This window comes from Narcine bancroftii, unplaced genomic scaffold, assembly GCF_036971445.1.
Source record: "Narcine bancroftii isolate sNarBan1 unplaced genomic scaffold, sNarBan1.hap1 Scaffold_235, whole genome shotgun sequence".
Taxonomy (NCBI): domain Eukaryota; kingdom Metazoa; phylum Chordata; class Chondrichthyes; order Torpediniformes; family Narcinidae; genus Narcine; species Narcine bancroftii.
In genome coordinates, this window is record NW_027211970.1 from 219,333 (window position 1) to 244,273 (window position 24,941).

General features: G+C 41.2%; 1 protein-coding gene across 1 annotated transcript; it reads right to left on the reverse strand.

Annotated features, from left to right (window-relative positions):
* Positions 1–16,781: 16,781 nt before the first annotated feature.
* On the reverse strand, positions 16,782–17,962 carry LOC138750707 (probable G-protein coupled receptor 139). The gene is made up of 2 exons (XM_069912776.1): positions 17,830–17,962; positions 16,782–17,738 (listed from the first exon to the last, which is right to left on the reverse strand). The coding sequence occupies exons 1-2, from the start codon at positions 17,960–17,962 to the stop codon at positions 16,828–16,830; spliced, it is 1,044 nt and encodes a 347-aa protein (XP_069768877.1). The 3' UTR covers positions 16,782–16,827.
* Positions 17,963–24,941: the final 6,979 nt, after the last annotated feature.

The following is a 24,941-nucleotide window of genomic DNA, read 5'->3' on the forward strand; positions in this document are numbered from 1 at the left end:
GTTTTGTTCTCTACACTTTTCTTGGAGCTGTCTGAGGGCAAAGACCATGTCAGTGGTTCCTCTGTTAGCGCGAAAGCCGCACTGTGATTCTGGGAGAATATTCTCAGCGACACTAGGTATTATTCTATTTAGTAGAATCCTAGCGAAGATTTTGCCTGCAATGGAGAGCAACGTGATTCACAGTGCGGCTTTCGCGCAAACAGAGGAACTACTGACATGGTCTTTGCCCTCAGACAGCTCCAAGAAAAGTGCAGAGAACAAAACAAAGGACTCTACATCACCTTTGTTGACCTCACCAAAGCCTTCGACACCGTGAGCAGGAAAGGGCTTTGGCAAATACTAGAGCGCATCGGATGTCCCCCAAAGTTCCTCAACATGATTATCCAACTGCACGAAAACCAACAAGGTCGGGTCAGATACAGCAATGAGCTCTCTGAACCCTTCTCCATTAACAATGGCGTGAAGCAAGGCTGTGTTCTCGCACCAACCCTCTTTTCAATCTTCTTCAGCATGATGCTGAACCAAGCCATGAAAGACCCCAACAATGAAGGCGCTGTTTACATCCGGTACCGCACGGATGGCAGTCTCTTCAATCTGAGGCGCCTGCAAGCTCACACCAAGACACAAGAGAAATTTGTCCGTGAACTACTCTTTGCAGATGATGCCGCTTTAGTTGCCCATTCAGAGCCAGCTCTTCAGCGCTTGACGTCCTGCTTTGCGGAAACTGCCAAAATGTTTGGCCTGGAAGTCAGCCTGAAGAAAACTGAGGTCCTCCATCAGCCAGCTCCCCACCATGACTACCAGCCCCCCCACATCTCCATCGGGCACACAAAACTCAAAACGGTCAACCAGTTTACCTATCTCGGCTGCACCATTTCATCAGATGCAAGGATCGACAATGAGATAGACAACAGACTCGCCAAGGCAAATAGCGCCTTTGGAAGACTACACAAAAGAGTCTGGAAAAACAACCAACTGAAAAACCTCACAAAGATAAGCGTATACAGAGCCGTTGTCATACCCACACTCCTGTTCGGCTCCGAATCATGGGTCCTCTACCGGCACCACCTACGGCTCCTAGAACGCTTCCACCAGCGTTGTCTCCGCTCCATCCTCAACATCCATTGGAGCGCTCACACCCCTAACGTCGAGGTACTCGAGATGGCAGAGGTCGACAGCATCGAGTCCACGCTGCTGAAGATCCAGCTGCGCTGGATGGGTCACGTCTCCAGAATGGAGGACCATCGCCTTCCCAAGATCGTATTATATGGCGAGCTCTCCACTGGCCACCGTGACAGAGGTGCACCAAAGAAAAGGTACAAGGACTGCCTAAAGAAATCTCTTGGTGCCTGCCACATTGACCACCGCCAGTGGGCTGATAACGCCTCAAACCGTGCATCTTGGCGCCTCACAGTTTGGCGGGCAGCAGCCTCCTTTGAAGAAGACCGCAGAGCCCACCTCACTGACAAAAGGCAAAGGAGGAAAAACCCAACACCCAACCCCAACCAACCAATTTTCCCTTGCAACCGCTGCAATCGTGTCTGCCTGTCCCGCATCGGACTGGTCAGCCACAAACGAGCCTGCAGCTGACGTGGACTTTTTACCCCCTCCATAAATCTTCGTCCGCGAAGCCAAGCCAAAGAAGATCTATATTAACGTACTGTATGGGATGGCTGGCCCCTTCACCTGTGACTCCCCCCATCAGAATCTCCATAAAGGCTGTTATGCCCAAATTCCCCCCTCGGTTTCTGCCTTGGAATGCTGATGTCTTATGGTGATTAAAGCCTATTTATCACATCTGTCAGTCTAATGAGGCTGATCGATAGTGCTACACAGGGAACACTGCCATCGGAGAGCAGCAGCAATCAGCAAAAGACCCACACCACCCAGTACAGGCTCTATTCTCACTGCTGCCTTCAGGAAAGAGATCTAGGTGTCACAGGACTCGCACCACAAGGTTCAGGAACAGCTGCTACCCCTTCCATGATCAGACTCCATAACAACAAACTCAGAGACTCATTTAAGGACTCTTACTTGTGCACTTTATTGATTGTTTTCATTCTCTCTGCAGTGCACAGTCAGTTTGTTACATTTGTTATCTATTTATATTGTTTGTTTGTTTACATGTATACACTGTGTACAATTTATTTTTTGCACTACCAATTCTGCACTCACAGGTAAAAAAAGATTCTCAAGGTTGTATATGAAGTCTGACAATAAATTTGAATCTGAAATAAACAGCTTTTAAGAAGCAAAGACGAGGAAGGAGAGATAATGAGGTAAAGGCTCGGAATGTAATAGGGTAGAGGGTCATGTGGTTTTGCAAGCAGAGAGAGTCAACAGGTTTTCTGTCAGAGAGGGACACCAACACACACACACACACACACACACACACACACACACACACACACACACACACACACACACACACACACACACAGATCATTCTGCAGTGTTATAGCCAGCAGCAAGAGCAGCTGGGACTGGAACAGGACAAGCTGGCAAGCTTGTGGAAAACCGCATTTCGAAGATGGGTTGTGAATGCTTAGTTCAGCCTGGTGAAAGCCCTTGTGGTTCATGCAAGAGGAGAGGACTGGCTGTCTAATGTTTCACTTGAAATAAGGGAAACAAAAAGGAACTCTGTGGTGACCTGAAAGAAAGAGGTTATCATCTGGAGAACCCTGAGGGGGCAAGTTTCTTCGGGAAGACACTAAAGTGGCTGATTAAAAAGGAATCAGTTGTGGGTGTCTAGTGAACAACAAATCTCTCTGTGAAAATCGACAAGCACGTTCCTGAGTGGTAACCATTTATCTTTCAAGCACCAAAGCCTGGTGAACTTTAAAAATGTTAAATTCTGTGCACAGTATAAGAATTGGGTGCAACCAGTGAACTTGGAGGAATCAGAAGTGAGATGGGACTGTGAATCAATGAACTTTTCTGAACTTACATACACATTACATACATGTGCACTTAGAATTACAAGGGGGTTAAGTTAGGTTAGTTAAGTTAATTATGATGAGTTAAAGTGTGATTCTTTTTTCATGTTTAAAGATTATTAAATCAACTTTTGTTTAAGTAACCATTTGTTTTTGGTGAATATCTGTTGCTGCTGGGTTTTGGAGTCCTATGGGCTCGTAACAATTTTGTATTACTTATTAAACTGTTTATAGTCTAGGCAGTATGTCTGTAGGGCTAGTGCTCTGTTGTGAATGTCAGATGTGGGCCTTTGGGAAACTCCGAGCCTCCCCGATGCCTACATGTGCACCAGGTGCACTGAGATGCAGCTCCTTAGGGACTGTGTTAATGATCTGGAACTGAGGTTTGATGACTTACTGCTCATTAGTGAAAGGGAAGAGATGACAGACAGGAGTTGAGAGCACCTCTGTGGCCATCCCTCTCAGCAACTAGTATATTATCCTGGATAGTATTGCTGAGGATGACCTGACAGAGGACAACTATGGTGACCTGGTCTCTGGCAATGAGTTTGGCATTGTGACGCTGAAGATGAAGAAGCATGCCAATTCTATGTTGAGAAGTATGGAAAAGAGATTCTGCAGGCCTGATAAAGACACCCAGCTGGCAAGTTGCCTCTCAGGTGCCAGTGTAAGGAATGTCTCTGATTGGTTGCAAAACATTCTGAGGAGAGAGGGTGAAGAACCAGACGTCTTCTTGGTACCAATGACATAGGAAAGATCAGTAAATATGTACTGAAGGGAGAATACAAGAAATTAGGAAGGAAGCTGAGAAGCAGGATCTCTGGCATGGTAATCTCAAGATTACTGCCTGTGCCTCATGCTAATAAGGTCAGAAATAGCAACACTAAGCAGATAAATGTTTGGCTGAGAAACTGGTGCAGGGATTTAGATTCTCAGATCACTGGGATCTCTTTTAAGAAAGATGTGACTTATACAAAAATGATACAATACACCTAAACCCAAAGAGCTCCAAAATCCTGGCTAGCAGGATTAATATGAATGTGAAGGAAGATTTAAAGTTTCCAAGGGGATGGGAACCAGAGTATCAAATTTGATGATGGGCAAAATAAAAAATAAACCAAGGATAGTGTGCAGAAAGGATGGAAAGCAGATGATGGGACAAAATTGTTACAGGAATGACAGAAAGAAGGTGGATGATCTTGCAGTACAGATACAGATTAGATAGTAAGACGTTGCTGCCATTACTGAGTTGTGGCTAAAGGATGGAAGTCATTGGTAGCTGAATATCCAAGGATACACTGTGTATCAGAAGGAGAGGCAGATAGGAAGAGGGGGTTGTGTGGCCCTGCTGGTGAACAACCATATCAAATCAATGGAAAGAAGTGGCACAGGATAAAAAGAAGTAGAATCCTTATGGGTTGAGTTAAGGAATGATTAAGATAAAAGGACCCCAATGGCAGTTTTGGGCTGTGGACTAGGAAATACAACTGGAAATAAAAGAGGCATATTAGAAGGACAATTTTACCTGGGGAATTTTAACATGCAAGTAGATTGGCAAAGTTAGATCAGTACAGGATCCCAGGAGGGTTAGTTTGTGGAAAGGCTACAGGATGTGTTCTTGGAGCAGCATATTGATGAGCCCACCAGGGGATTGGCTGTTTTGGATTGGGTACTATCAAATGAAACTGAGGTGATTAGAGAGCTTAAAGCAGTGATTGCAATATGATTGAGTTAATTGTGAAATTTGGAAAGGAGAGGGTGAAGTCCGATGTGCCGATATTTCAGTGGAGTAAAGGAAATTACATGACAGAGGGTCTATCCAAAATCGATTGGAAAAGCACAGCATTAAGGAAGTCAGCAGATCAGCATTGTCTGGAGTTGAAGTCAGGTTTATTTCACCTTACTGTATAAATACAATCCGACAAAATAGTCTTCACCGGTCCTTAGTGCTAAAACATTCAGACACACCACCAGACATAACACACATACAGACAAACAATACATATGCAGGACAAGAATTTTATCTAACAAATAAACACATAAATAAATAAATATACAAACAGGTTATAAATAAATAAATAAATAGACATAGATTGATATTGTTTTGTACAAAAGGGAGCTTTGGATGTTTAATGTGAACAGTTCCTGCAGAAAATGAGGCAAGTACAAGACAGGTCTCCATACTATACATACCAAAGGGAAATAAAGTTTTGAATGGGAAAATGAGAGAATTATGACTGATGATGGATGTTAAAGCCAAAGTAAAAGCAAAAGAGAAGGCGTATAGGGAAGCAAAAATTGCTGGGATGATAGAGGATTGGGAAACTTAAAAAAATTTAGAGAAGGCAACTAAGAAGGTGGTTACGAAGGAAAAGAGAAATTATGAAAGGAGGTTAGCAAACAATATTGAAGAAGATACTGAAATATTTTTTAAGTTTAAGAAGAACAAATGAGAGACAAGTGTAGACATAGTACTGTTAGAAAATGATGCTGGAGAGACTGTAATGAGAGACAAGGAGATGGCAGTGGAACTGAATGAATATTTTGCATCAGTCTTTATGGTAGAAGACAGTAGTTGCTTACTGGTCTCTGAAGATCTCTGGGAAGTGAAGTGAGGGCTGTCAAGCTCATGAAGGAGAAGGTACTTTGGAAGTTAAAGAATAGATAAGTCTCTCAGATGGGATGGAATGCACCCTTGAATTCTGAAGGAGGTTGCTGCAGAGATCTTCCAGCAATCAAAGGATTCTGGCATGGTTCCAGAGGACTGGCAAACTGTTAATGTCAGACTGCTCTTTAAGAGGGGAAGGAGGCAGCAGAAAGGAAACTATAGACCTATTAGTCTGACGTCAGTGGTTGGCAAGTTGTTGGAGTCGATTTTCAAAGATGAGGTTACAGAGTACCGAGAGATACAAAATGGGTCCAAGTCAACATGGTTGCCTTGAAAGAAAATTAAGCCTGACACACTTAGTACAATTTTTTGAGGAGATAACAAACAGGATAGACAGGGGAGAAGCAGTGAATGGTTTGTACTTGGACTTTCAAAAGGTCTTCGACCAGGTGCCACATACAAGGCTGCTTAACAAAATGAGAGCACCTGGAATTACAAGAAGGTTAATAGCATGGGTAGATAATAGACAAGAAACACAGAGTGGGAATAAAGCAATCCTATTTGGGTTGATTGCCCTTAGTCGTGGTGTTCAGCAGGGGTCAGTGTGGGCCGCTTCTTTTTATGTTGTATATACAGTATGTGATTTGAATAATGGAATATCAAGTTTTGTGTCTAAATATGCGGATCACACCAAAATGGATGATAGGGTTGGTGGTGCTGAGGACACGGAGAGACAGCAGAGAGACTTGGATACATTCGGAGAATGGGCATTGAGATGGCAGATGTTGGTACAAGAAATAAATGGCAGACTATTATTTAGATGGGACAAATGTAAAAATTCAGAGGTGCAAAGGGACCTGTGAGTCCTTGTGCAGGATACCCTAAAAGTTAAGCTCCAGTTTGAGTCATTGATGAAGGAAGTGAATGCAATGTCGGCATTCATTTCTAGAGGAATAGCGTACAAGAGCAGGGATATATTGTTGTGACTCTATAGGGTGCTGCTGAGACCTCACTTGGAGTACTGTGTGCAGTTTTGGGTGCCTTATTTGAGAAAGGATGTGCTAGCATGGGAAAGTATTCAGAGAATATTTAACATAGAACAATGTAGCACAGTGCAGGCCCTTCAATCCTCATTGTTGTGCTGGCCCAAATATTCCATCCTAAAAAAAAGTACGAAATCCTCCCTAACCGATAACTCTCTATTCTTCTTTCATCCATGTGCCTGTCTAAAGGTGTCTGTTACAGCCTTCACCACTATCTCCGGCAAGGCATTCCAGGCACCCACAACTCTCTGTGGGCTGACTATTGTGCCTTGTGCCATGGCTGATGAGGGCAATCACACCATGGACCTTCTTCCCCATCTCTTCTACCTGAAATGACACTTTGAGAGAATGATATAATTGTACCCATAATTTCCTCTGATTATTGGGGTTTTCCACAAGCTTTCCAGCTTGTCCTGTTCCAGTCCCAGCTGTTCTTTCTGCTGTAACACTGTAGAAGTGATCTCTTTCTCTCTCTCTCTCTCTCTCTCTCTCTCTGAGAGAGAAAGCCTGTTTTGCTCTCTCTGCTTGCAAAATGGCATGACCCTCTTAGAACAGCAAGTTTTCTTCCAGACAGAAGGCAGCTTTGACAAGCTCTTTCATCTGTTGCCTTTTTGTAAACAGTAATCCATTAGTAAAGTCTCTTGGGCACTCGACCAAACTCTTGCAAAAGCTGTGGAGCTGATATGTCTAGCATTAGCAAAGCTCCAGTATTTCTCTGTGTGTGTGTGTGTGTGTGTGTGTGTGTGTGTGTGTGTGTGTGTGTGTGTGTGTGTGTGTGTGTGTGTGTGTGTGTGTGAGAGAGAGAGAGACAGACAGACAGACAGACAGAACAGGACAAGTTGGCAAGCTTGTGGAAACCCCATTTGGAAGATGGGTTGTGAATGCATAGTTCGCCCTGGTCAAAGGCCTTGTGGCTCATGTAAGTGGAGAGGACTGGCAGTCTAATGTTTCGCTTGGAATAAGGGAAACAAAAAAGAACTCTGTTGTGACCTGAAAGAAAGAGGTGATCATCTGGAGAACCCTGAGGGGGCAAGTTTCTTTGGCAAGACACTGAAGTGGCTGATTAAAAAGGAATCAGTTTTCTAGTGAACAACAAATCTATCTCTGAAAACCGACAAGCACCTTCCTGAGTGGTAACCATTTACCTTTCAAGCACTAAAGCCTGGTGAGCTTTAAAAATGTTAAATTCTGTGCACAGTATAAGAATTGGCTGCAACCAGTGAACTTGGATGAATGAGAAGTGAGGTGGGACTGTGAATCAAATAACTTTTCTGAACTTACATACGCATTACATACATGTGCACTTAGAATTACAAGGGGGTTAAGTTAGGTTAGTTAAGTTAATAGTGATAAGTTAAAGTGTGATTCTGTTTTCATGTTTAAAGATAATTTAAAGCAACTTTTGTTTAAGTAACCATTTGTCTTGGTGAATATCTATTGCTGCTGGGCTTTGGGGTCCTCTGGGATCGTAACATTTTATGGGGCCTCGTCCTTTCAGATTGAGAATTGGAGTTTTCATTTATTTATTAATTAATTGATTTTTTTTCCAAGCTAATTTAAAGAGTTGTGTGGATAAACAGCTGCAATGGATATTGATACATTTGTGTCACAACCATCACCTAAAGAGCTGTAGAAAAAGAGAAAAGAGGAATTGATAGTTATTTCTAAGGCATTAAAGCTGACTGAAGTCAAGAATTGGATGAGGAAAATACAAATACAGAGGATTATAGTGAAATATTATAATGGTGAGGGAAAATTTGTTGAGAAAGTCTTAGATAATTTTCCGAAAGATAGATCTTTTGAGTTGCAATTGGAATTGGAGAAATTGAAGGTGGAAGAAGAAAGAGAGAAATGGAATTTTGAGTGCAAAGACAACAATATGAGTTAGAGGGAGCTTCAAAATGGAGGGAGGATGATGAAATACAAAATATGACTTGGAAAAGATTGAGAGGGACAGATGGTTTCAATTAGAGAAGTTAAAAATTGAGATGGGGATGTAAGAGGATTGAGGCTGTAACTCCACGGGAGAGGTTTTTGGCTAGTAGGCAGGTACATCTAGTTTCTCCTTTTGATGAGGGAGATCTTCTTTGGCTTGGCTTCGCGGACGAAGATTTATGGAGGGGGTAAAAAGTCCACGTCAGCTGCAGGCTCGTTTGTGGCTGACAAGTCCGATGCGGGACAGGCAGGCACGATTGCAGCGGTTGCAAGGGAAAATTGGTTGGTTGGGGTTGGGTGTTGGGTTTTTCCTCCTTTGCCTTTTGTCAGTGAGGTGGGCTCTGCGGTCTTCTTCAAAGGAGGTTGCTGCCCGCCAAACTGTGAGGCGCCAAGATGCACGGTTTGAGGCGTTATCAGCCCACTGGCGGTGGTCAATGTGGCAGGCACCAAGAGATTTCTTTAGGCAGTCCTTGTACCTTTTCTTTGGTGCACCTCTGTCACGGTGGCCAGTGGAGAGCTCGCCATATAACACGATCTTGGGAAGGCGATGGTCCTCCATTCTGGAGACGTGACCCATCCAGCGCAGCTGGATCTTCAGCAGCGTGGACTCGATGCTGTCGACCTCTGCCATCTCGAGTACTTCGACGTTAGGGGTGTAAGCGCTCCAATGGATGTTGAGGATGGAGCGGAGATATAGATACATATTTTCAGCTTTTTGGAAAGTTTGCTGAGAGCTCAAAATGGCCAAAAGAAAAAAGTGTGTTGAAAGGAAAAGCACAAATTGTATACTCTAGCTTGACTACAGAAAGTGGTAAATTATGATACTGTTAAACAAGCAGTATTGAAAGCTTATGAGTTTGTTCCAGAAGTATATAGACAAAAATTGAGGAGTTTTGTAAAAACATGGCATCAATCTTGTATGGATTTTGCTCTGGAAAATATCTGTATGTTTTGACCGTTGGTGTGTCTCAAAATGAATAAATAATGATTGGATGAGGGAGACGTGGAGATGTGGTGGCAAATGACTAGATTAGCAGACAGATTTGCCCTAATTCACAAAAATACATTTCAGAATAGTAGGTATTTTCAGAGAATTAATGTTGGATAGATTAGTAAGCCTGTTCAGAGTGTTAATGCGGAATAGATTAGTAAGCCTGAAATTAAGTCTGGAGAGAATGTTCAGAGAAAAGATAAAGGTAAGGTGGGAAAGGACAGAACTTCTACATTTGTATGTCATTTTTGTAAGAAACCTGGTCACGTTATTGCGAATTGCCTAGTATTGAAAAAGAGATGAGAAAAGGAGGTTTTACCAGAAGCATGTATTCAGACAGTTGAATTTAAGTAGATATGATGTCCTGGGTGTTTTTAAACCTTTTGTGTCAGAGGGCTTGGTTTCTGTAAAGGAGGGAGAATCACAGGTTCCAGTTAAAATTCTTAGAGATACTGGGGCTGCTCAGTCACTGTTGGAAAAAGTTTTAATTCTTGATCAAAGGAGTAACACAGGGGAGACAATTTTGATTAAAGATGTTGGCGGTGAGGTAGAGTCAATATCGCTTCACAAGGTGGTGCGGAATTCAGAATTAGTCTAAGGACCTGATGTAGTCAGAGTAATTCCAAAGTTGCCCATGTAGGGTGCCTCATTTTTTTTTTAAACTTTATTTAAAATTTTATGACATGAATAAAATAAAAATTACATTTAAAGAAATAATAAACTTAACAACAAAAAAAATTACTAACAACAAAAAAATCAATACTAAAATAATACCCTTAAACATATATTTAAATCAAACATAATACATGTATTTAACAAATGAAATCCACATTAAAACTAAGTTCAAATATTAAAATCATATATCTACCACATATGTTATACAAAAAAAATCATAATTAATAATACATAAATACAGAATTTTCCATTAATACCAAGTTTCCTCTATAATTCATCGAGAGATCAAAAACATCCCTTAGAAAAACAATCAGATAAACTTTTTATTCCCTTCCCCTCCCCTTATATAAAAAAAGAAAAAAAAGAAAATAAAAGTTCAAACTCTTATAAAATTCTCCATATTCTTCATTTATAACATCTTCAAAATTCTCTATCGAAATTAACTTAATTTTATTAAACTCTTCTCCCTCAATGTATTTGTACTTAATTTTCTTCTTTTTCTTCTTATCACCTTTCTCCTCATCTTCCTCTTCATCTAATTCAACATCCTCAATTTTTGACTTATTATCTTCTGTGACATCATCCTCTTAAAAAAGAAAGAAAAAAGAGAACCCCCCCAAAAAATAGAGAAAAAACAGCAGAGAAAAAAACCTCCTAATTCCCTCTCAATTACAATCAGAAAACAAAAAGAGTTAAAAAAAATATTTATTTAAAAAAAATAATAAAAAAAACCTTCACTTCTTAACCCATAAATTAAAAAGAAAAAAAAACAGGTCGGAGGTCACAACTACCTCCTCCTGTTTAAACCGCCCAAAGCGGTAACTCCCCCAAAATATTGGGTGTGAGATAACTCACGGGTAGCTGATGACTTCTGGAAACTAGTGCCCACCCAGTTCCCTCTCCCAACTCCAATTTCATTAAACTATCATCATTATTTAAACTATTTAAACTCTTCTCAAAAAAAAAGATAAAAGATTTATTTTTTAAAATCAACGTTACCACTTCGGTCACCATTGCTTCCATTTCTTTTAAAAATCTGGATCCCACCTTACATCTCTACTCTCTTTGGAGACCTTGAAGGACTACATCGTTCCTGAAACTGCATGATTGGTAGAGACTGAGCAAAGTCCATAACCTCTTTAGGATTGTCAAAGAACTTTGGCTAATTTCCATCCTAAAAAATCTTCAGTACCGCAGAATACCTGAATGTTGCCTTATCTCTTTTTTTCCACAACCGTTCTTTCACAGAATTAAATTCGCTTCGTTGAAACATAATTTCTTGACTCAAATCTTGATAGAAGAAAACAGGATTATTCTGAACCATCAAAGGAGATCTATTTTGCTGGGCATTTCTAATAGCTGTACGTAAAATTGTTTCTCTGTCACAATAGTTTAAACAATGGATCAAAACAGATCTTGGATTCTGTCCTGAAAAAGATTTTCTTCTTAAAACTCTATAAGCACATTCCAGTATTAAACCTTCGGGGAATTTATCCTGTCCTAACACTCGTGGAATCCATTCAGTAAAAAATTTTCTTGGTTCTGGTCCTTCTATGCCTTCTGGCAAACCAACAATTTTCACGTTGTTTCGTCTAGATTGATTCTCCAAATAATCAACCTTTTTTTGCTAAATTTTTATTTTGGATCTGCAATGTTTCAATTATTCTATTTTCATCTTACAGTTGATCCTGTGCATCGACTAAACCTTGATCACACATTTCAAATCTTTCAATCGTTTCAAGCTTAAAAGCTCCATTAATGACTTCCGCCATCGCATTAATCTTGGAAATAAACAGGTTCACAAAATTAGCTAAGTGACTCGATACAGAATATATCTTATCTTCAAGATCCTTAACAGACATTTCAACAGAAGTAGATTCAGGCATAATGGGATCTTGTTGTTCCTTAGAGACCACGGGATCTTCTGTCCCTTCCCTTAATTTAGTATCTTTTCTAGCAGTTTGACTTCGTATAAAAATCCCTCTTAAAGTCCCCCCAGCAATGCCAGGAGACTGAAGATCAGGGTTATCTTTAAGCCAAATCTCTTTAATCATCTTCACTGAATCGATGTCTGGAAAAACCGTTGTAATTGAAGATGCATTTTGCAGCGCCACCACTGTAGCAGTCGAATGACAGCTCTTTAACTCTCCAGCTGGTGGCGCCCCAACTGATTCAACTGTCAAAGTCTCAGTAACAGCACTCACAGTGGCCGTTGTGTAAAATACTGGCACCCGTCCAGCCCTTTGTTCTGAAAGCTGTTGAGTGCGACCTTCAGAGAGCCTCACCGGCTTAAAATGGAGTTTCAATGCCGAACTCTGTACGACTTCCTCTGGATCCATTCTACGCTGAGTCCTGGCTTCTTGTAAACAAGTAGGCTCAGACAATTTTGGAAAATGTAGTTTTTTAACAGTCTGTTGATGTTTTCTTTTACCCTTTTTTTGCATATAAACCATTAGGCACTAATCCAACACCTCTTATTATTTATAAACTTTTAAAAGAACTTTAACGGGCACTTAAAGACAAAACAATAAATCAGAGTCAGGAGAGGTCTGGAAGGCACGTCTGTTCCCTACGCCATCTTGCCACGCACCCCCCTGGGTGTCTCGTTTTTGTTGGGAAATGGTTTTGCAGAGGATAAAGTTGGGTCAGTTTTGAGATGATCAAATCAGCCTTTCTTGGTGTAAAGAAAACCATGAATAAGATTTTGAGACAATTTTTCTGACCTGGTTTGAGGAAGGATGTTCTAAATTGGTGCCAGACATGTCACTTTTGTCAGGTTGTGGGGAAACCTAACCAGGGTCCTCTAGTAGCTCCATTACAACCTATACCTGTGCAGAGGAACCTTTCACTAGGGTTATTGTGGATTATGTAGGTCCCCTGCCGAAAACTAAGTCTGGGAATCAGTACTCAATAACAATTATTTGTACAGCGTCAAGTATTCCAGAGGCTATACCATTAAGGAATATTAAAGCCAAAATGGTAGTGAAGGATATGGAAGGATTTTTCAGTTTTTGGATTACCTAAAGTGATCCAGAGTGATGAAGGATCTAACTTTATGTCGGGGTTGTTTCAGCAGTTGATTTATGAGTTGGAAATAAAACAGATCACTACATCTGCATACCATCCTGAAACTCAGGGAGCTTTGGAAAGATTTCATTCTACTCTTAAAAATATGATGAGGATTAATTGTCTGGAGAATGGAAAAGATTGGGATGAAGGTAATCATTAATTGTTATTTGCAGTAAGGGAGGTTGTGCAGGATTCATTTGGTTTCAGCCCTTTTGAAATTTTGTTTGGACATCTGGCCTTTGATGTTGATAAAAGAACAATGGTCTAATGAGGATGTGCAATTGGACTTGCTGGATTAGGTTTCTAAATTTAAAGATAGCTTACAAAATGTCTAGACTTTGGCTCAAGAGAATTTAGAAATGGCTCAGGGTAAAAATGAAGTGTTTATTTGAGGAACGCTCAAGTGAAGAATTTTAAGAGAGGAAGTAACGTTTTAATTTTGTTTCCAACACATGACAATCCTTTGGGAGCTAAATTTTTTGGACCGTATGTAGTTAAATAAAAACTGAATTATGTTAACTAGGTTGTTAACACTCCAGATCGAAGGAATAAAACTCAGGGTTTGTCACATAAATATGTTGAAACCTTATTATGAGGATATGGGTAGTGGAGAACAATCTGTATCAGAGGTTGAAAGGGTTGAGGAAGTTATGGATCATAAGATTATAGAAACAGAATCTCGTGAGGGTAACCTTAAAGAAACCATGGTTCTTGTGTGCCCATCTAACTCAGCAATTTTGGAAAATTTGGAGGAAAAGTTAGGCCATCTTAAGCCTCAAGAACAGATGCAGTTGAAATAATTACATTTGAGATATACAAATTTGCTTCCTAATATGCCAAAAAGGACATCAGAGATTTATCATGATGTGGACATGGGAAAGGCAAGTCCCATAAAACAACACCCATGTAGAATAAATATTCAGAAGAGTGAAATCATGGATCAGGAGGTGAAATATATGTTGAGAAATGATATTATTAGACTTTCATACTCAGATTGGAGTTTTCCTTGTATTCAGGTACTGAAACCAGATGGAACTGTTGGTTTTGTACAGATTACAGGAAGTTTAATTCAGTAACTAAAACATGCCTATCCTATTCTGAGAATAGATGACTGTATTGATAAAATTAGGAAAGCTAAATTTCTTACTAAGTTGGATTTGTTGAAGGGTTACTGGTGTATGCCTCTAACTGAGAGAGGAATGAATATTTCAGCTTTTGTAACTCCATCCGGTTTATATGAGTATAATGTGTTATTTTTTGGCATGGAAATGCCCCTGCAACATTCCAAATGGTGATTAATTCAGTAATCCAAGGGTTAACTCATACAGATGCTTATATTGATGACTTGGTTACAAAAAGTGACACCTGGGAAGAACATCTAAGGGAATTGGACAAATTATTTGCAAGTTTTTCCAAAGCAAACTTAACTGTTAATTTAAATTAGATGCTCTGCCATTACTCTGTGTTAAAATCTCCTGATTTTGACAGACCATTTTCTTTAGCAGTGGATGCCAGTGAGGGATCAGTAGGTGCAGTTTTATTACAAAAACATAATGAAATTGACCATCCAGTTACCTACTTTTCCAAAAAATTCAATGTTCATCAAAGGAACTATTCCACTATTAAGAAAGAAGTTTTGTCTATAATACTTGCTCTGCAGAATTTTGATGTATATCTTGGTACCTCTCGTCAACCAATTGTGATATTTACTGACCACAATCCTCTGGTGTTTTTGAATAAAATCAAGAATAAAAACAGAAGATTGTTAAACTGGAGTTTAATATTACAAGAATATAATCTGCAAATTGATCATATTAGAGGAACAAATAATGTGAGAGCAGATTGTTTGTCAAGATGTTAAAATTGATAATGTATAGATGTATATACTCTCAACATTTGGTTACTTCATTCTAACATGTTATATATATATTGTGTTGTTATCTCTTTAGTGATTTTAAAAACAGTTTTGTTATATCTGAATTGTAGTTCTAGAGTTAAAATTCCTTTGAATGGGGAAAGTCTGACAGAATATAGATATGATTTTGGGAGATTATTTGGGGCATGTTTTTTATGTAGGTCACATACAAGCACTTTAAAACAGATCTTATTTCAAATATTGGAGCTCTGCTCATGCTGGACATGTCAGGGCCAACAGCCTTTGTAAAAGCTTTGGAAAATTGCCAAGAGACTTAACTAATGGATTGTTGTTTACAAAAAGGCAACATATGAAAGGACTTGTCAAAGCCACAGATTGTCTGGAGGGGAACTAAGAGGGTCATGTGATTTTGCAAGCAGAGAGAAAAACTGGCTTTCTCTCTGAGAGAGAGAAAGTGAGAGAGAGAGACACACACACACACACACACACACAGATCAGTTCTACAGTTTTACAGTCAGCAGCAGCAGCTGAGACTGGAACAGGACAAGCTGGCAAGCTTGTGGAAAACCTCATTTGGAAGATGGGTTGTGATTGCTTAGTTCAGCGTGGTCAAAACCCTTGTGGTTCATGCAAGAGGAGAGGACTGGCTGTCTAATGTTTCACTTGAAATAAGGGAAACAAAAAGGAACTCTGTGGTGACCGGAAATAAAGAGGTTATCATCTGGAGAACCCTAAGAGGGCAGGTTTCTTTGGCAAGACACTGAAGTGAATGATTAAAATGGATAAAGTGAAATATTTGGCCAGTGAAGACTCATATTCTTGGGGATTATCTTTTCTAGTCTTTGTTTTATGTAAACAGATGCTAAGTTTTATATGGCTCATGCTTGATGTTAACTGTATCAATAAAGGTACTTGTTAGTTAATACAGATTTTCTCATTCCCAGTCCAGTCATTGTTGTTGAGTGTAGAAAAGGAAGAGGCTGGACGGAAGGAACAGAAAGAAGTTCCCCTTATCATTCCCATAAACATCACACCTTTTAGCCCTAACCCTTGTCTTACCTAACCTCAGTGAATAAAGCCATTTATGTATGTAATATATCTCTACCTCTCTTAATTTTGAATATTTCTATCAAATCTTCCAACCTTCTTCAACATTGCAGGGAATAAAGTCTGAACCTATTGAAACTTTTCCTATTAATTAGTTCCTCAAGCCCCAGCCATAGCCTTGTATTTTTTTTCTTTGCATTCTTTCAATCTTATTGCTGCCATTCATCCAGGTAGGTAACAAAATTTCACACAATGGCCCAAATTTGACCTGAACAATGCCTCATAAAACTTCAACATAACTTCAACTCCTGTACTCAATACTTTGATTTACAAAGGACAATGTGCCAAAGGCTTTCTCTCAGCCCCAATCTACCGGTGCTGCCATTTTCAAGGAACTATCTATTTGTATTCCCAGATCACTCCATACTACCACAGTCCGTACCGTTTATTGCCAAGGTCTTACCCAGGATAGTCCTGCCAAAGTGCAATATCTCATTCTTGTACGCATTGAATTCCACCTGCCATTCTACAGCCCATTATCTCAGCTGGTCCAGATCTCGGTGCAAGAGCTGAGAGTCCCCTCCTTGTCCATTGCATTTCCGATCATGGTTTTAAAAAAAATCATTACCTCTCAACCAATGTTGCAATTAGATGTGCATTTTATTACACAGCTGTCCACATAATGTGGAGAGAGATTTCCCTCCGTTCTTTAGCTCCTCTCTGAATTTCCTCTGTGACAGTGTATAGATGCACGAGTTGGTGCAGGTGCAGAGAAATTGTAACATGAACCCAAATTGTTGCAGGATATATGGCGGCGTGTTCAAATATCTGTCTGTGTAAGAATAATTTTGAACCTGCCATCTGGTGGTATATGCGACAAAGGGTATCCACAATAAAATAAAGTTGGCTGATAGAGCGAACAAGAGAATCATCGACTTTTTCCGATTCTCCACCTCCGTATCTCTCTGATTGCCCCTGTCCTTCTGGAATTCCCGACGGGCTCGGTTTGCGGCTAAAATACGACTGACTGTTAAAGCATTGAACAATACCATTAAACCGATTGGCAACAAGGGAGTGACGATACTGTTAAACAACTGGTATCCTTTCCAAAAGGAATCAGTGAAATATTCGGCCTTCAAGACGCAGCGCCACGGCACGTGGTTAATGATGCTGTAAGGCTCCACTGCAAAATAATATGGAAGGCACCTCGCACAGCAGCATATCCCCACAGTGACTGTCACCACAGTCGCTGTTCTCGCCGTGCAAAATCGTTCCCGCAGCTTTTGGCTGCAAATGGCGATCCAGCGATCAAACGTGAAAGCGACCGTCAGCCAAACGGAACAGTCCATGGTGGCAATCCTCAGAACATGCACGGTGGCGCAAATCGGAGTTCGGAGTAAAGAGGCGACATAAACATAGATGTTGTTAACCTGATCCATTACAACACCGAAGACCACCCCAATTAAATCAGCTCCTGCCATTCCCACCAGGTAGCGAGTGATGCATTTGGAGAGTCCGCACTTTCCCCGAGAGAGAATCACAATCGCGATTAAATTAACTGGGGGAAAAAGGGAAAGAGAGAAAAAATAATTAGTTCAAGTGCGCCAGGTTTGAGGTGCCTTAGAATGCTCCTTCCTTTCATGCCCGGCTGGGTCTGGCTGGCTTAGAATTGGAGGCTGGAATTTCGGGCTCCGCCGCCGCGCTTGACTCAGAGGACAACCGCGCCAGGAACTGTCCAGCGCCTTCGCCTGCTGAGCAGCTGATCGAGGCTCGGCCCCTCATTAAAGCGACAACGCTGAAGAAGCACGGAGAGCGGACCAAAATAGGGGCAGAAAGATCATTTGTCGTGTGCAACCAGAGAGGTTAAAACAAAACTGCTGGAAGAAAGAACAGCGTCAGGGAGAATTTTCACCTTGTCTTGAAACTGAACATTTATAAGAAAGGGTTCTCATTTATTGGATAGAATAGAAATGGGCTGAGTGGCCGATATAAGCATTGAACGAGCGGGAGGGAACGTGTCATCGTAGCCGTGATTTTTCACATGACTTTATCCATTCAAACTCAGACCAACAATGAAGAGCAACTTAAAATAATGGAACAAGGTAAATATCAGCACTAAACTAATTGATGCAATCGACAAAATATTCCGACATCAAATAATAGATAATATGTAGCCCAAATATCGGACGGTAGAACCCTGATCATTCTGGAGATACTCATCAGGTCAGGCGGCAGTCGAACTGGATCTCAACGCGACAGGTGCAACGTGTAGAGCAACCATTTCCGATATCTTACCAGGAATACCAACCGCTGCAAGTAAGGGAAAGTAAATGCATGCTATGTAATAAATTGCAGGATATCCCATTCTCCCGGTGAGGCGCCTATGTGTTGCCAAACGTTCCAACTGCCCGTGTGTGTGGTGAGTGGATTCACAAACATTTATAATAAAGTGGAAAATTCCACTGAGGATCGTCAGACATAACCCAATTAAACTCTTATGCTATTTTTACTCACTCTCTTGTGTAATATGTTTGCTGGTCATTGTCAGAAATAAAACTTCTCACACATGAGTCTCTTTAAAACTGATGACACGACAAGCTTTATTTACAAGTCTGCAGAGTTGGACTCAACTGGTTTCTCACCAGTTAAGCCCCGATACATACAGTGCATTGATTTTTATACCCTTATTATTTGCCCTTCCCCTTCTTATTAATACTGTTTTAATTGGTTAGTATTACAAAAACATTCTAAGTATAACTGCATTATTAATTATCACGTTCGTTACGTACGCTGTGAACTCTACATTCACTAAATTCTGTTTCTCACACTTCTTATCAATCCTTTGTCTCCTGCATGTCTCTCACTATGACCATGAAAAGATAGGTTTAAAAAAACATATTCAGCAGCTCCTTCTGTCCTTGACTGCTAGTAAACTCTCTGTCCGTTCTGGCTTCCCTGTTTATGATTAATCATCACATTTTAACTTAAGTCTTTTTAACCTAAATTCTCTATATAACAATCCACCCCTTTCTCTCTTTAAAATGTGTTGAATATATGTATAGATATGAATGGGGATTCTAAGCTAGGGAAGAGAAATGTTTTATGATACATTAATCTCACGCTGAAATAAAAGTCTTACAGGGTCTCCCATTCCCCCTGGTTGCATAGCTTGTTCGACCATGGAAATCACCAGGCTGCGTAGACAGGGAATAATACAGGGCAAAATAAGTAGGAGGAATAAAATACCTCCGATGACCCACAAGAAGGTACGCCACCAGGTTCCTCCAAACCATTTGTCCATCCAATTAAATTGTGGGAAAGGATGCCAGGTTTGAACCGGTACATGGGACAATGTACGAATATTATCAGCGATTTTACGAACGGCTTTTCCATTATCATCAATCTGTAAGCAGCAGTTAGTCAAATTAAGCTTGCCACATACACCTCCTTCCGTGGCTAGGAGATAGTCTAGGGCTAGACGGTTCTGATATATAGCAGAGCGCATTTGACCTTGCTGGGATGCAAGTAATTGCAGGGCTATAGCTGTTTGATTTGTAACAATTTCAAGGACTGCTTGTAAGCGAATTATATGATTTAACATATATATAGGAGTACGATAACCCCAGGATCCATCTTGAGCCCATGTAGCGGGACCATAATATTGAATTATGCGTTCTGGAGGCCAATCATCTCCCCATTGTCCCAAATGTACCGTGGTAGAGCGGGTTGACGATGTAATGTATCAAAGACCTTCACGCCTAATTTATGACCGTGATCGTGGGGTAGAAGGAAAAATTCTGGGCGGATTATTCCTAGGAAACAAGTTCCACTCCACTGTGAGGGAAGACGAGTATAAGCATACCCAGAATAATCCATTTGGGGATACTCCATACCCACTTTCCCAAACTCTTTTAAGAACGGGATTTGATTGGTATGGTCCTGTGATGGTGGAAGTGGTACAATTCCAAAACTGAATACTGCTATTAGACAGGGGTAGGCAATTAGTTTTAAAAACAGTGGATAAGAACCAAGTCTGAGGTTTAGGAAACCAAGTGAAAACACCAGGCGAAATGCGAATCCATACAGCCTTGCAGGGACTTTCTCCTACTGGGTATTTGCCGGCTCGTGAGAGACAATAAAAACCAGAGGGGACGTTAGAGAGAGACCAGGTTTCTCTTGATCTCGTTCGGTTAGTTGTCCAAATCCGGGAAATCATGGTCAATGAATTGAGGGGTTCCCCCCACCAAGGCCATTGTTCTGACATCCGTGGACCCCCGCAGACCCAACAATTGGTTACATTAAAAGTTCCTGCAATTTTAGTTGCCAGATCTACAAAAAGGTTATCGCCCCCAATTGCATTACCGAAACTTACATGGTTATTTGGATGGACTCGAACTAAGTCCGGCTGTCTTAAAGGGACAGGCAATTTCGAGTGTGGAGTGTAACTTTTCATTGGAATAGTACGTTGGTGTATGCAAAACCAGAGTCCATCAGGGCATGGTGGGCTTGAGTCACCTTTCCAACCGTTAAGAGGGAAAGGAGTGGTATTAGGAATCTGTATATAATGACCCATATTATTTCCTTCTTTTTCCACACAAGGGGTATATGGATGTTGGGTGGTATTTTCTGCCCAGCATTTCTCAGGAACTGAGGTATGGGAAATGAAATTACCTTCCTTTCTTCCCCAAATGTGGTCCTGAAAGAGGACCACTGTATCTCTGCATTTCTTACATTTCACACCTGATAAAGACATAGGCAAACTAAGAAAATTCAAAGAACATAACAATAACATTGTGAATTAAGTCTTTTTGCGAAATCGTAAGGTAAGAGGTTTTTCTCCAGGAATACGTCCAATCTGAGTTCGTATCAGGGTCCTGAGGCGCCTCTACAGGTTACTTAAATCTGGATGCGTGTGTCCACCCCTTCTCTCTTGTTCGTGCTGCAGCTTCTGTAGTTAAGAGAACTTGGTATGGACCTTCCCACTGGGGCTGGAGTTTTTCAGTCTTCCAGGTCTTGATGAGAATCCAGTCTCCTGGTTCCACTTTGTGTAAAGAAAAGTCTAGAGGCGGTGTTTGTGCCAATAGTCCTCTCTTTCGTAAATCTGTAAGAGAGCGTGACAGTGCCTGTAAATAGTTCCTAACAAATATATCCCCTTCCCCCAAGGTGGGACACCCCTCAACTGTACTCCAGAAGGGAAGCCCAAACATCATTTCATAAGGGGACAGCCCTACATCTTTTCGTGGGGCAGTACGAATTCTCAATAAGGCCAGGGGCAGACACTTTATCCAAGGCATTTTAGTTTCCATCATTAACTTTGTCAATTGGATTTTTAGTGTTCCATTCATACGTTCAACCTTCCCTGAGCTTTGTGGATGCCAAGGGGTATGTAATTTCCAAGAGACCTGTAATGCATTACAAATCAATTGCTGGATTTTTGAAGAAAAATGTGGACCCCTGTCTGAGTCTATAGAATCCATTATACCATATCTGGGGATTATCTGCTCTAGGAGGAGGCGAGCTACTGTAGAGGCTGTAGTATTTATTGTTGGGAAGGCTTCTACCCATCGGGTAAAGTGATCTATTATCACCAACAGATATTTCCATCTTTGAACTTGAGGTAACTCTGTGAAGTCGGTCTGGATACATTGAAAAGGGCGTATGGCTAATGGTTGACCTCCCATGGTCCCTGTCCTCATTATCTTCTTATTAATTTTTGTGCATAGGTAACAATTTTGCACCTCTTGTTGGGCCAAGGTGTAGATTCCCTTACACACATATTCTCGAAGCACTGTGTCACATAAGGCTTGGGTGCCCCAGTGGCTCTGATGATGCAGGTGTTTTAAAATATTGCGAGTTATTTCTTTATTTAGAACCATTCTTCCATCTGGTGTTTTCCATGTTCCATCAGGTAACTGGCTTGCGCCCAGCTGATCCATGTTCTTTTCTTCCTTAGCAGTGAAAATGGGAGCTGTCTTTATGCCTTGCCTTATTGGGATTAAAGTCAGCAAACGGACTTCTTGTTGCATGGCTGCTCTTTTGGCTTCTTCATCAGCCAGTCTGTTTCCAATTGCTGTCGGGTTATCTCCCCTCTGATGGCTTGGTATGTAGACCACTGCTATTTCTTGGGGTAATGTTAAGGCTTCTAAAGTCAGAGTAATCATCTGTTCGTGTGCCAATTCCTTTCCTCTTGATGTAATTAGACCACGCTCCTTCCAGATCTTACCAAAGGTATGCACTACCCCGTATGCGTATTTGGAATCTGTGTAAATCGTTCCAATTTTCTTTGCCAGTATTCTGAGGGCTCTCTGCAAGGCATATAGTTCACAGGATTGTGCTGACCAGCTTCCGGGTAGTCTCGTGGATTCTACTACCTTCCAAGTATTTCCTTCTATTATAGGATACCCATTTCTTCTCATTCCGTCAACACATCTGGCAGAGCCGTCAATGTAGAATTCATATCCTTCTCCCAGCGGAGTATCGCAAAAGTCTTCTCGGGTCTTGGTCTGAAGATCTGTCAACTCGACACAGTTATGCTCCACCTCTTTCTCTGTTTCACTGCCGTATAAAAACTGAGCTGGGTTGCAGCTATTAATTTTTGCAAACTGTAAATCTTCTCCAACCATTAAAATGGTTTCATACTTTAATATGCGAGAATCAGTCAGCCATCGATGGGCAGTTTGTGTTAATAAAACACTCACAGAATGGGAGGTGTACACAGTCATCTTTCCTCCAAAAGTAAGTTTACGTGCTTCCTCTACCAACAGAGCAGCAGCCGCTACTCCCTGGATACACGTCGGCCATCCGCGAGACACTGGGTCCATCATTTTGGAAAGGAAAGCCACTGGGTGTCGCTGACCGCCTTTTTCCTGTGTTAAAACTCCCACAGCTGTTCCTTGGTTATGAGTGACAAATAGCTGGAAGGGCTGTTTTAAAGAGGGCAGAGTGAGTACTGGGGCTCGTGTTAGGCAATGTTTCAAGTCCTCGAACCATCCCTCCTCCTCCTGGGTCCATTTCAATGGATAGTCATTTTCATTTGTCAGTTTATCATACATAAACTTCACCAAAGCTGAGTAGTCCTCTATCCATAACCTACAGTATCCTAAGAGTCCCAGGAATTGTCTTATTTCCTTCTTATTACGGGGTAAAGGCATTCTAGTGATTCCCGCAATTCGTTCAGGGGTAATCCGTTTCTGTCCTTTACTTATCTGGTGTCCCAGATATATCACAGTTTTCTCAACAAACTGTAACTTGTTCCTGGACACCCGTAGACCCTTTTTCCCCAGATAATTCAAGAGTCTAATGGTCTCTCCCCTCATTTCTTGTTCCTTGGGTCCTGATAATAGTAAATCATCCACATACTGCATTAGTTGGGAATCATCAGATTGTGGATAGTCCATCAGGATTTGTTCTAGCATTTGTCCAAACAGGTTTGGAGATTCAGTGAACCCTTGGGGCAATACAGTCCACCGAAACTGTCTCCGTCTACCTGTCCATGGATTTTCCCATTCAAACGCAAACATATCTCTACTTTCCTCTTCTAATGGACACGTCCAGAAGGCATCCTTCAAGTCGATAACACTAAACCACTCATGGTCTGGGGGAATCAGACTCATAATAGTATAGGGATTAGGCACCACTGGGTGGCGGGTCTGAACAATAGCATTCAAAATTCTTAGATCCTGAACTAGGCGATAGGATCCATCTGACTTTTTTACTGGGAGTATAGGGGTGTTATAAGGTGATATGCATTCTTCTAATAGTCCGTCTCGTATTAAAGTCTCAATTACCGGCTGTAGCCCTTTTCTCCCTTCCAAAGAAATAGGATACTGACGTTTCCTTACCGGCTGATGACTTGGTATTAATGTGACATGTAAAGGTGGGATGTCCAGACCTCCTTGATTTCCCTCCTTATACCAGACTCTCTCGTCAATCTGCCGTTCATCCTCTTCCTTTAAAGCGCAGAGGTGGACTCGCACTTCTCCGTCCACAGGGAGAGCACCCAAACCTAGGAGAGCCTGTAAGTCCCTTCCTAGGAGGTTAAATCCAGCCGAAGGTAATAACAAGAGGTCTTGTATCCCTTCTCTTTCTTCCAGTTTCACTGTTACTTGGGGAATTATTGATACCATTCTGGGAGCCCCTTCTATCCCAGAAATTGTCAAATTACTTTTTATAGGCTCAGTTCCGATTGGCACAGTTATTACACTACTTTGTTCCGCTCCTGTGTCCACCATAAACACCACCTCTTCTCCCTTGGGACCAATTTTTAGTTTTACCAGGGGTTCACTCTTATATTTGGTCCCTAACATTTGGAACCCCTGACACCCCTAATCTTCTTCCATAAGTTCGAGGGCACGCAATTCCCTCTTGTATCGGGGGCATTCCCTCTTAAAGTGTCCTTCCTCATTGCAGTAATAGCACTTAACGAACCTCCGGGGTCTTCCCTCTCTTGGATATCTTGGATTGTTTAGAGGAAGGTTTTGTTTTCTTTCCCCTCTGGATTCAGCATTCATCTGTCGGATAGTCTGTACCATAACCTTTGTCGCCTTCTTTTGATCTTCTTCTTCTCTCTGCACATATACTTTTTGTGCCTTTTTTAACAGTTCACTTAGGGGTTTTTCGCTCCAGTCCTCCTCCTTTTCTAGTTTCTTTCTAATGTCTTGCCATGATTTGGAAACAAATTCAATTCGAATAAGCTGTTCACCCATTGGTGTACTAGGGTCCACACCAGCATACTGTTGGACATTCTTTCTCACCCTCTCCA

Bases quoted from the DNA above. Each gene is read 5' to 3' on its own strand.
- LOC138750707 (XM_069912776.1), bottom strand. From the start codon at position 17,962: ATGAGGGGCCGAGCCTCGATCAGCTGCTCAGCAGGCGAAGGCGCTGGA. The intron at 17,739-17,829 runs GCCGGGCATGAA...TTTTTCCCCCAG, and splicing joins TTCTAAGCCAGCCAGACCCA to TTAATTTAATCGCGATTGTG.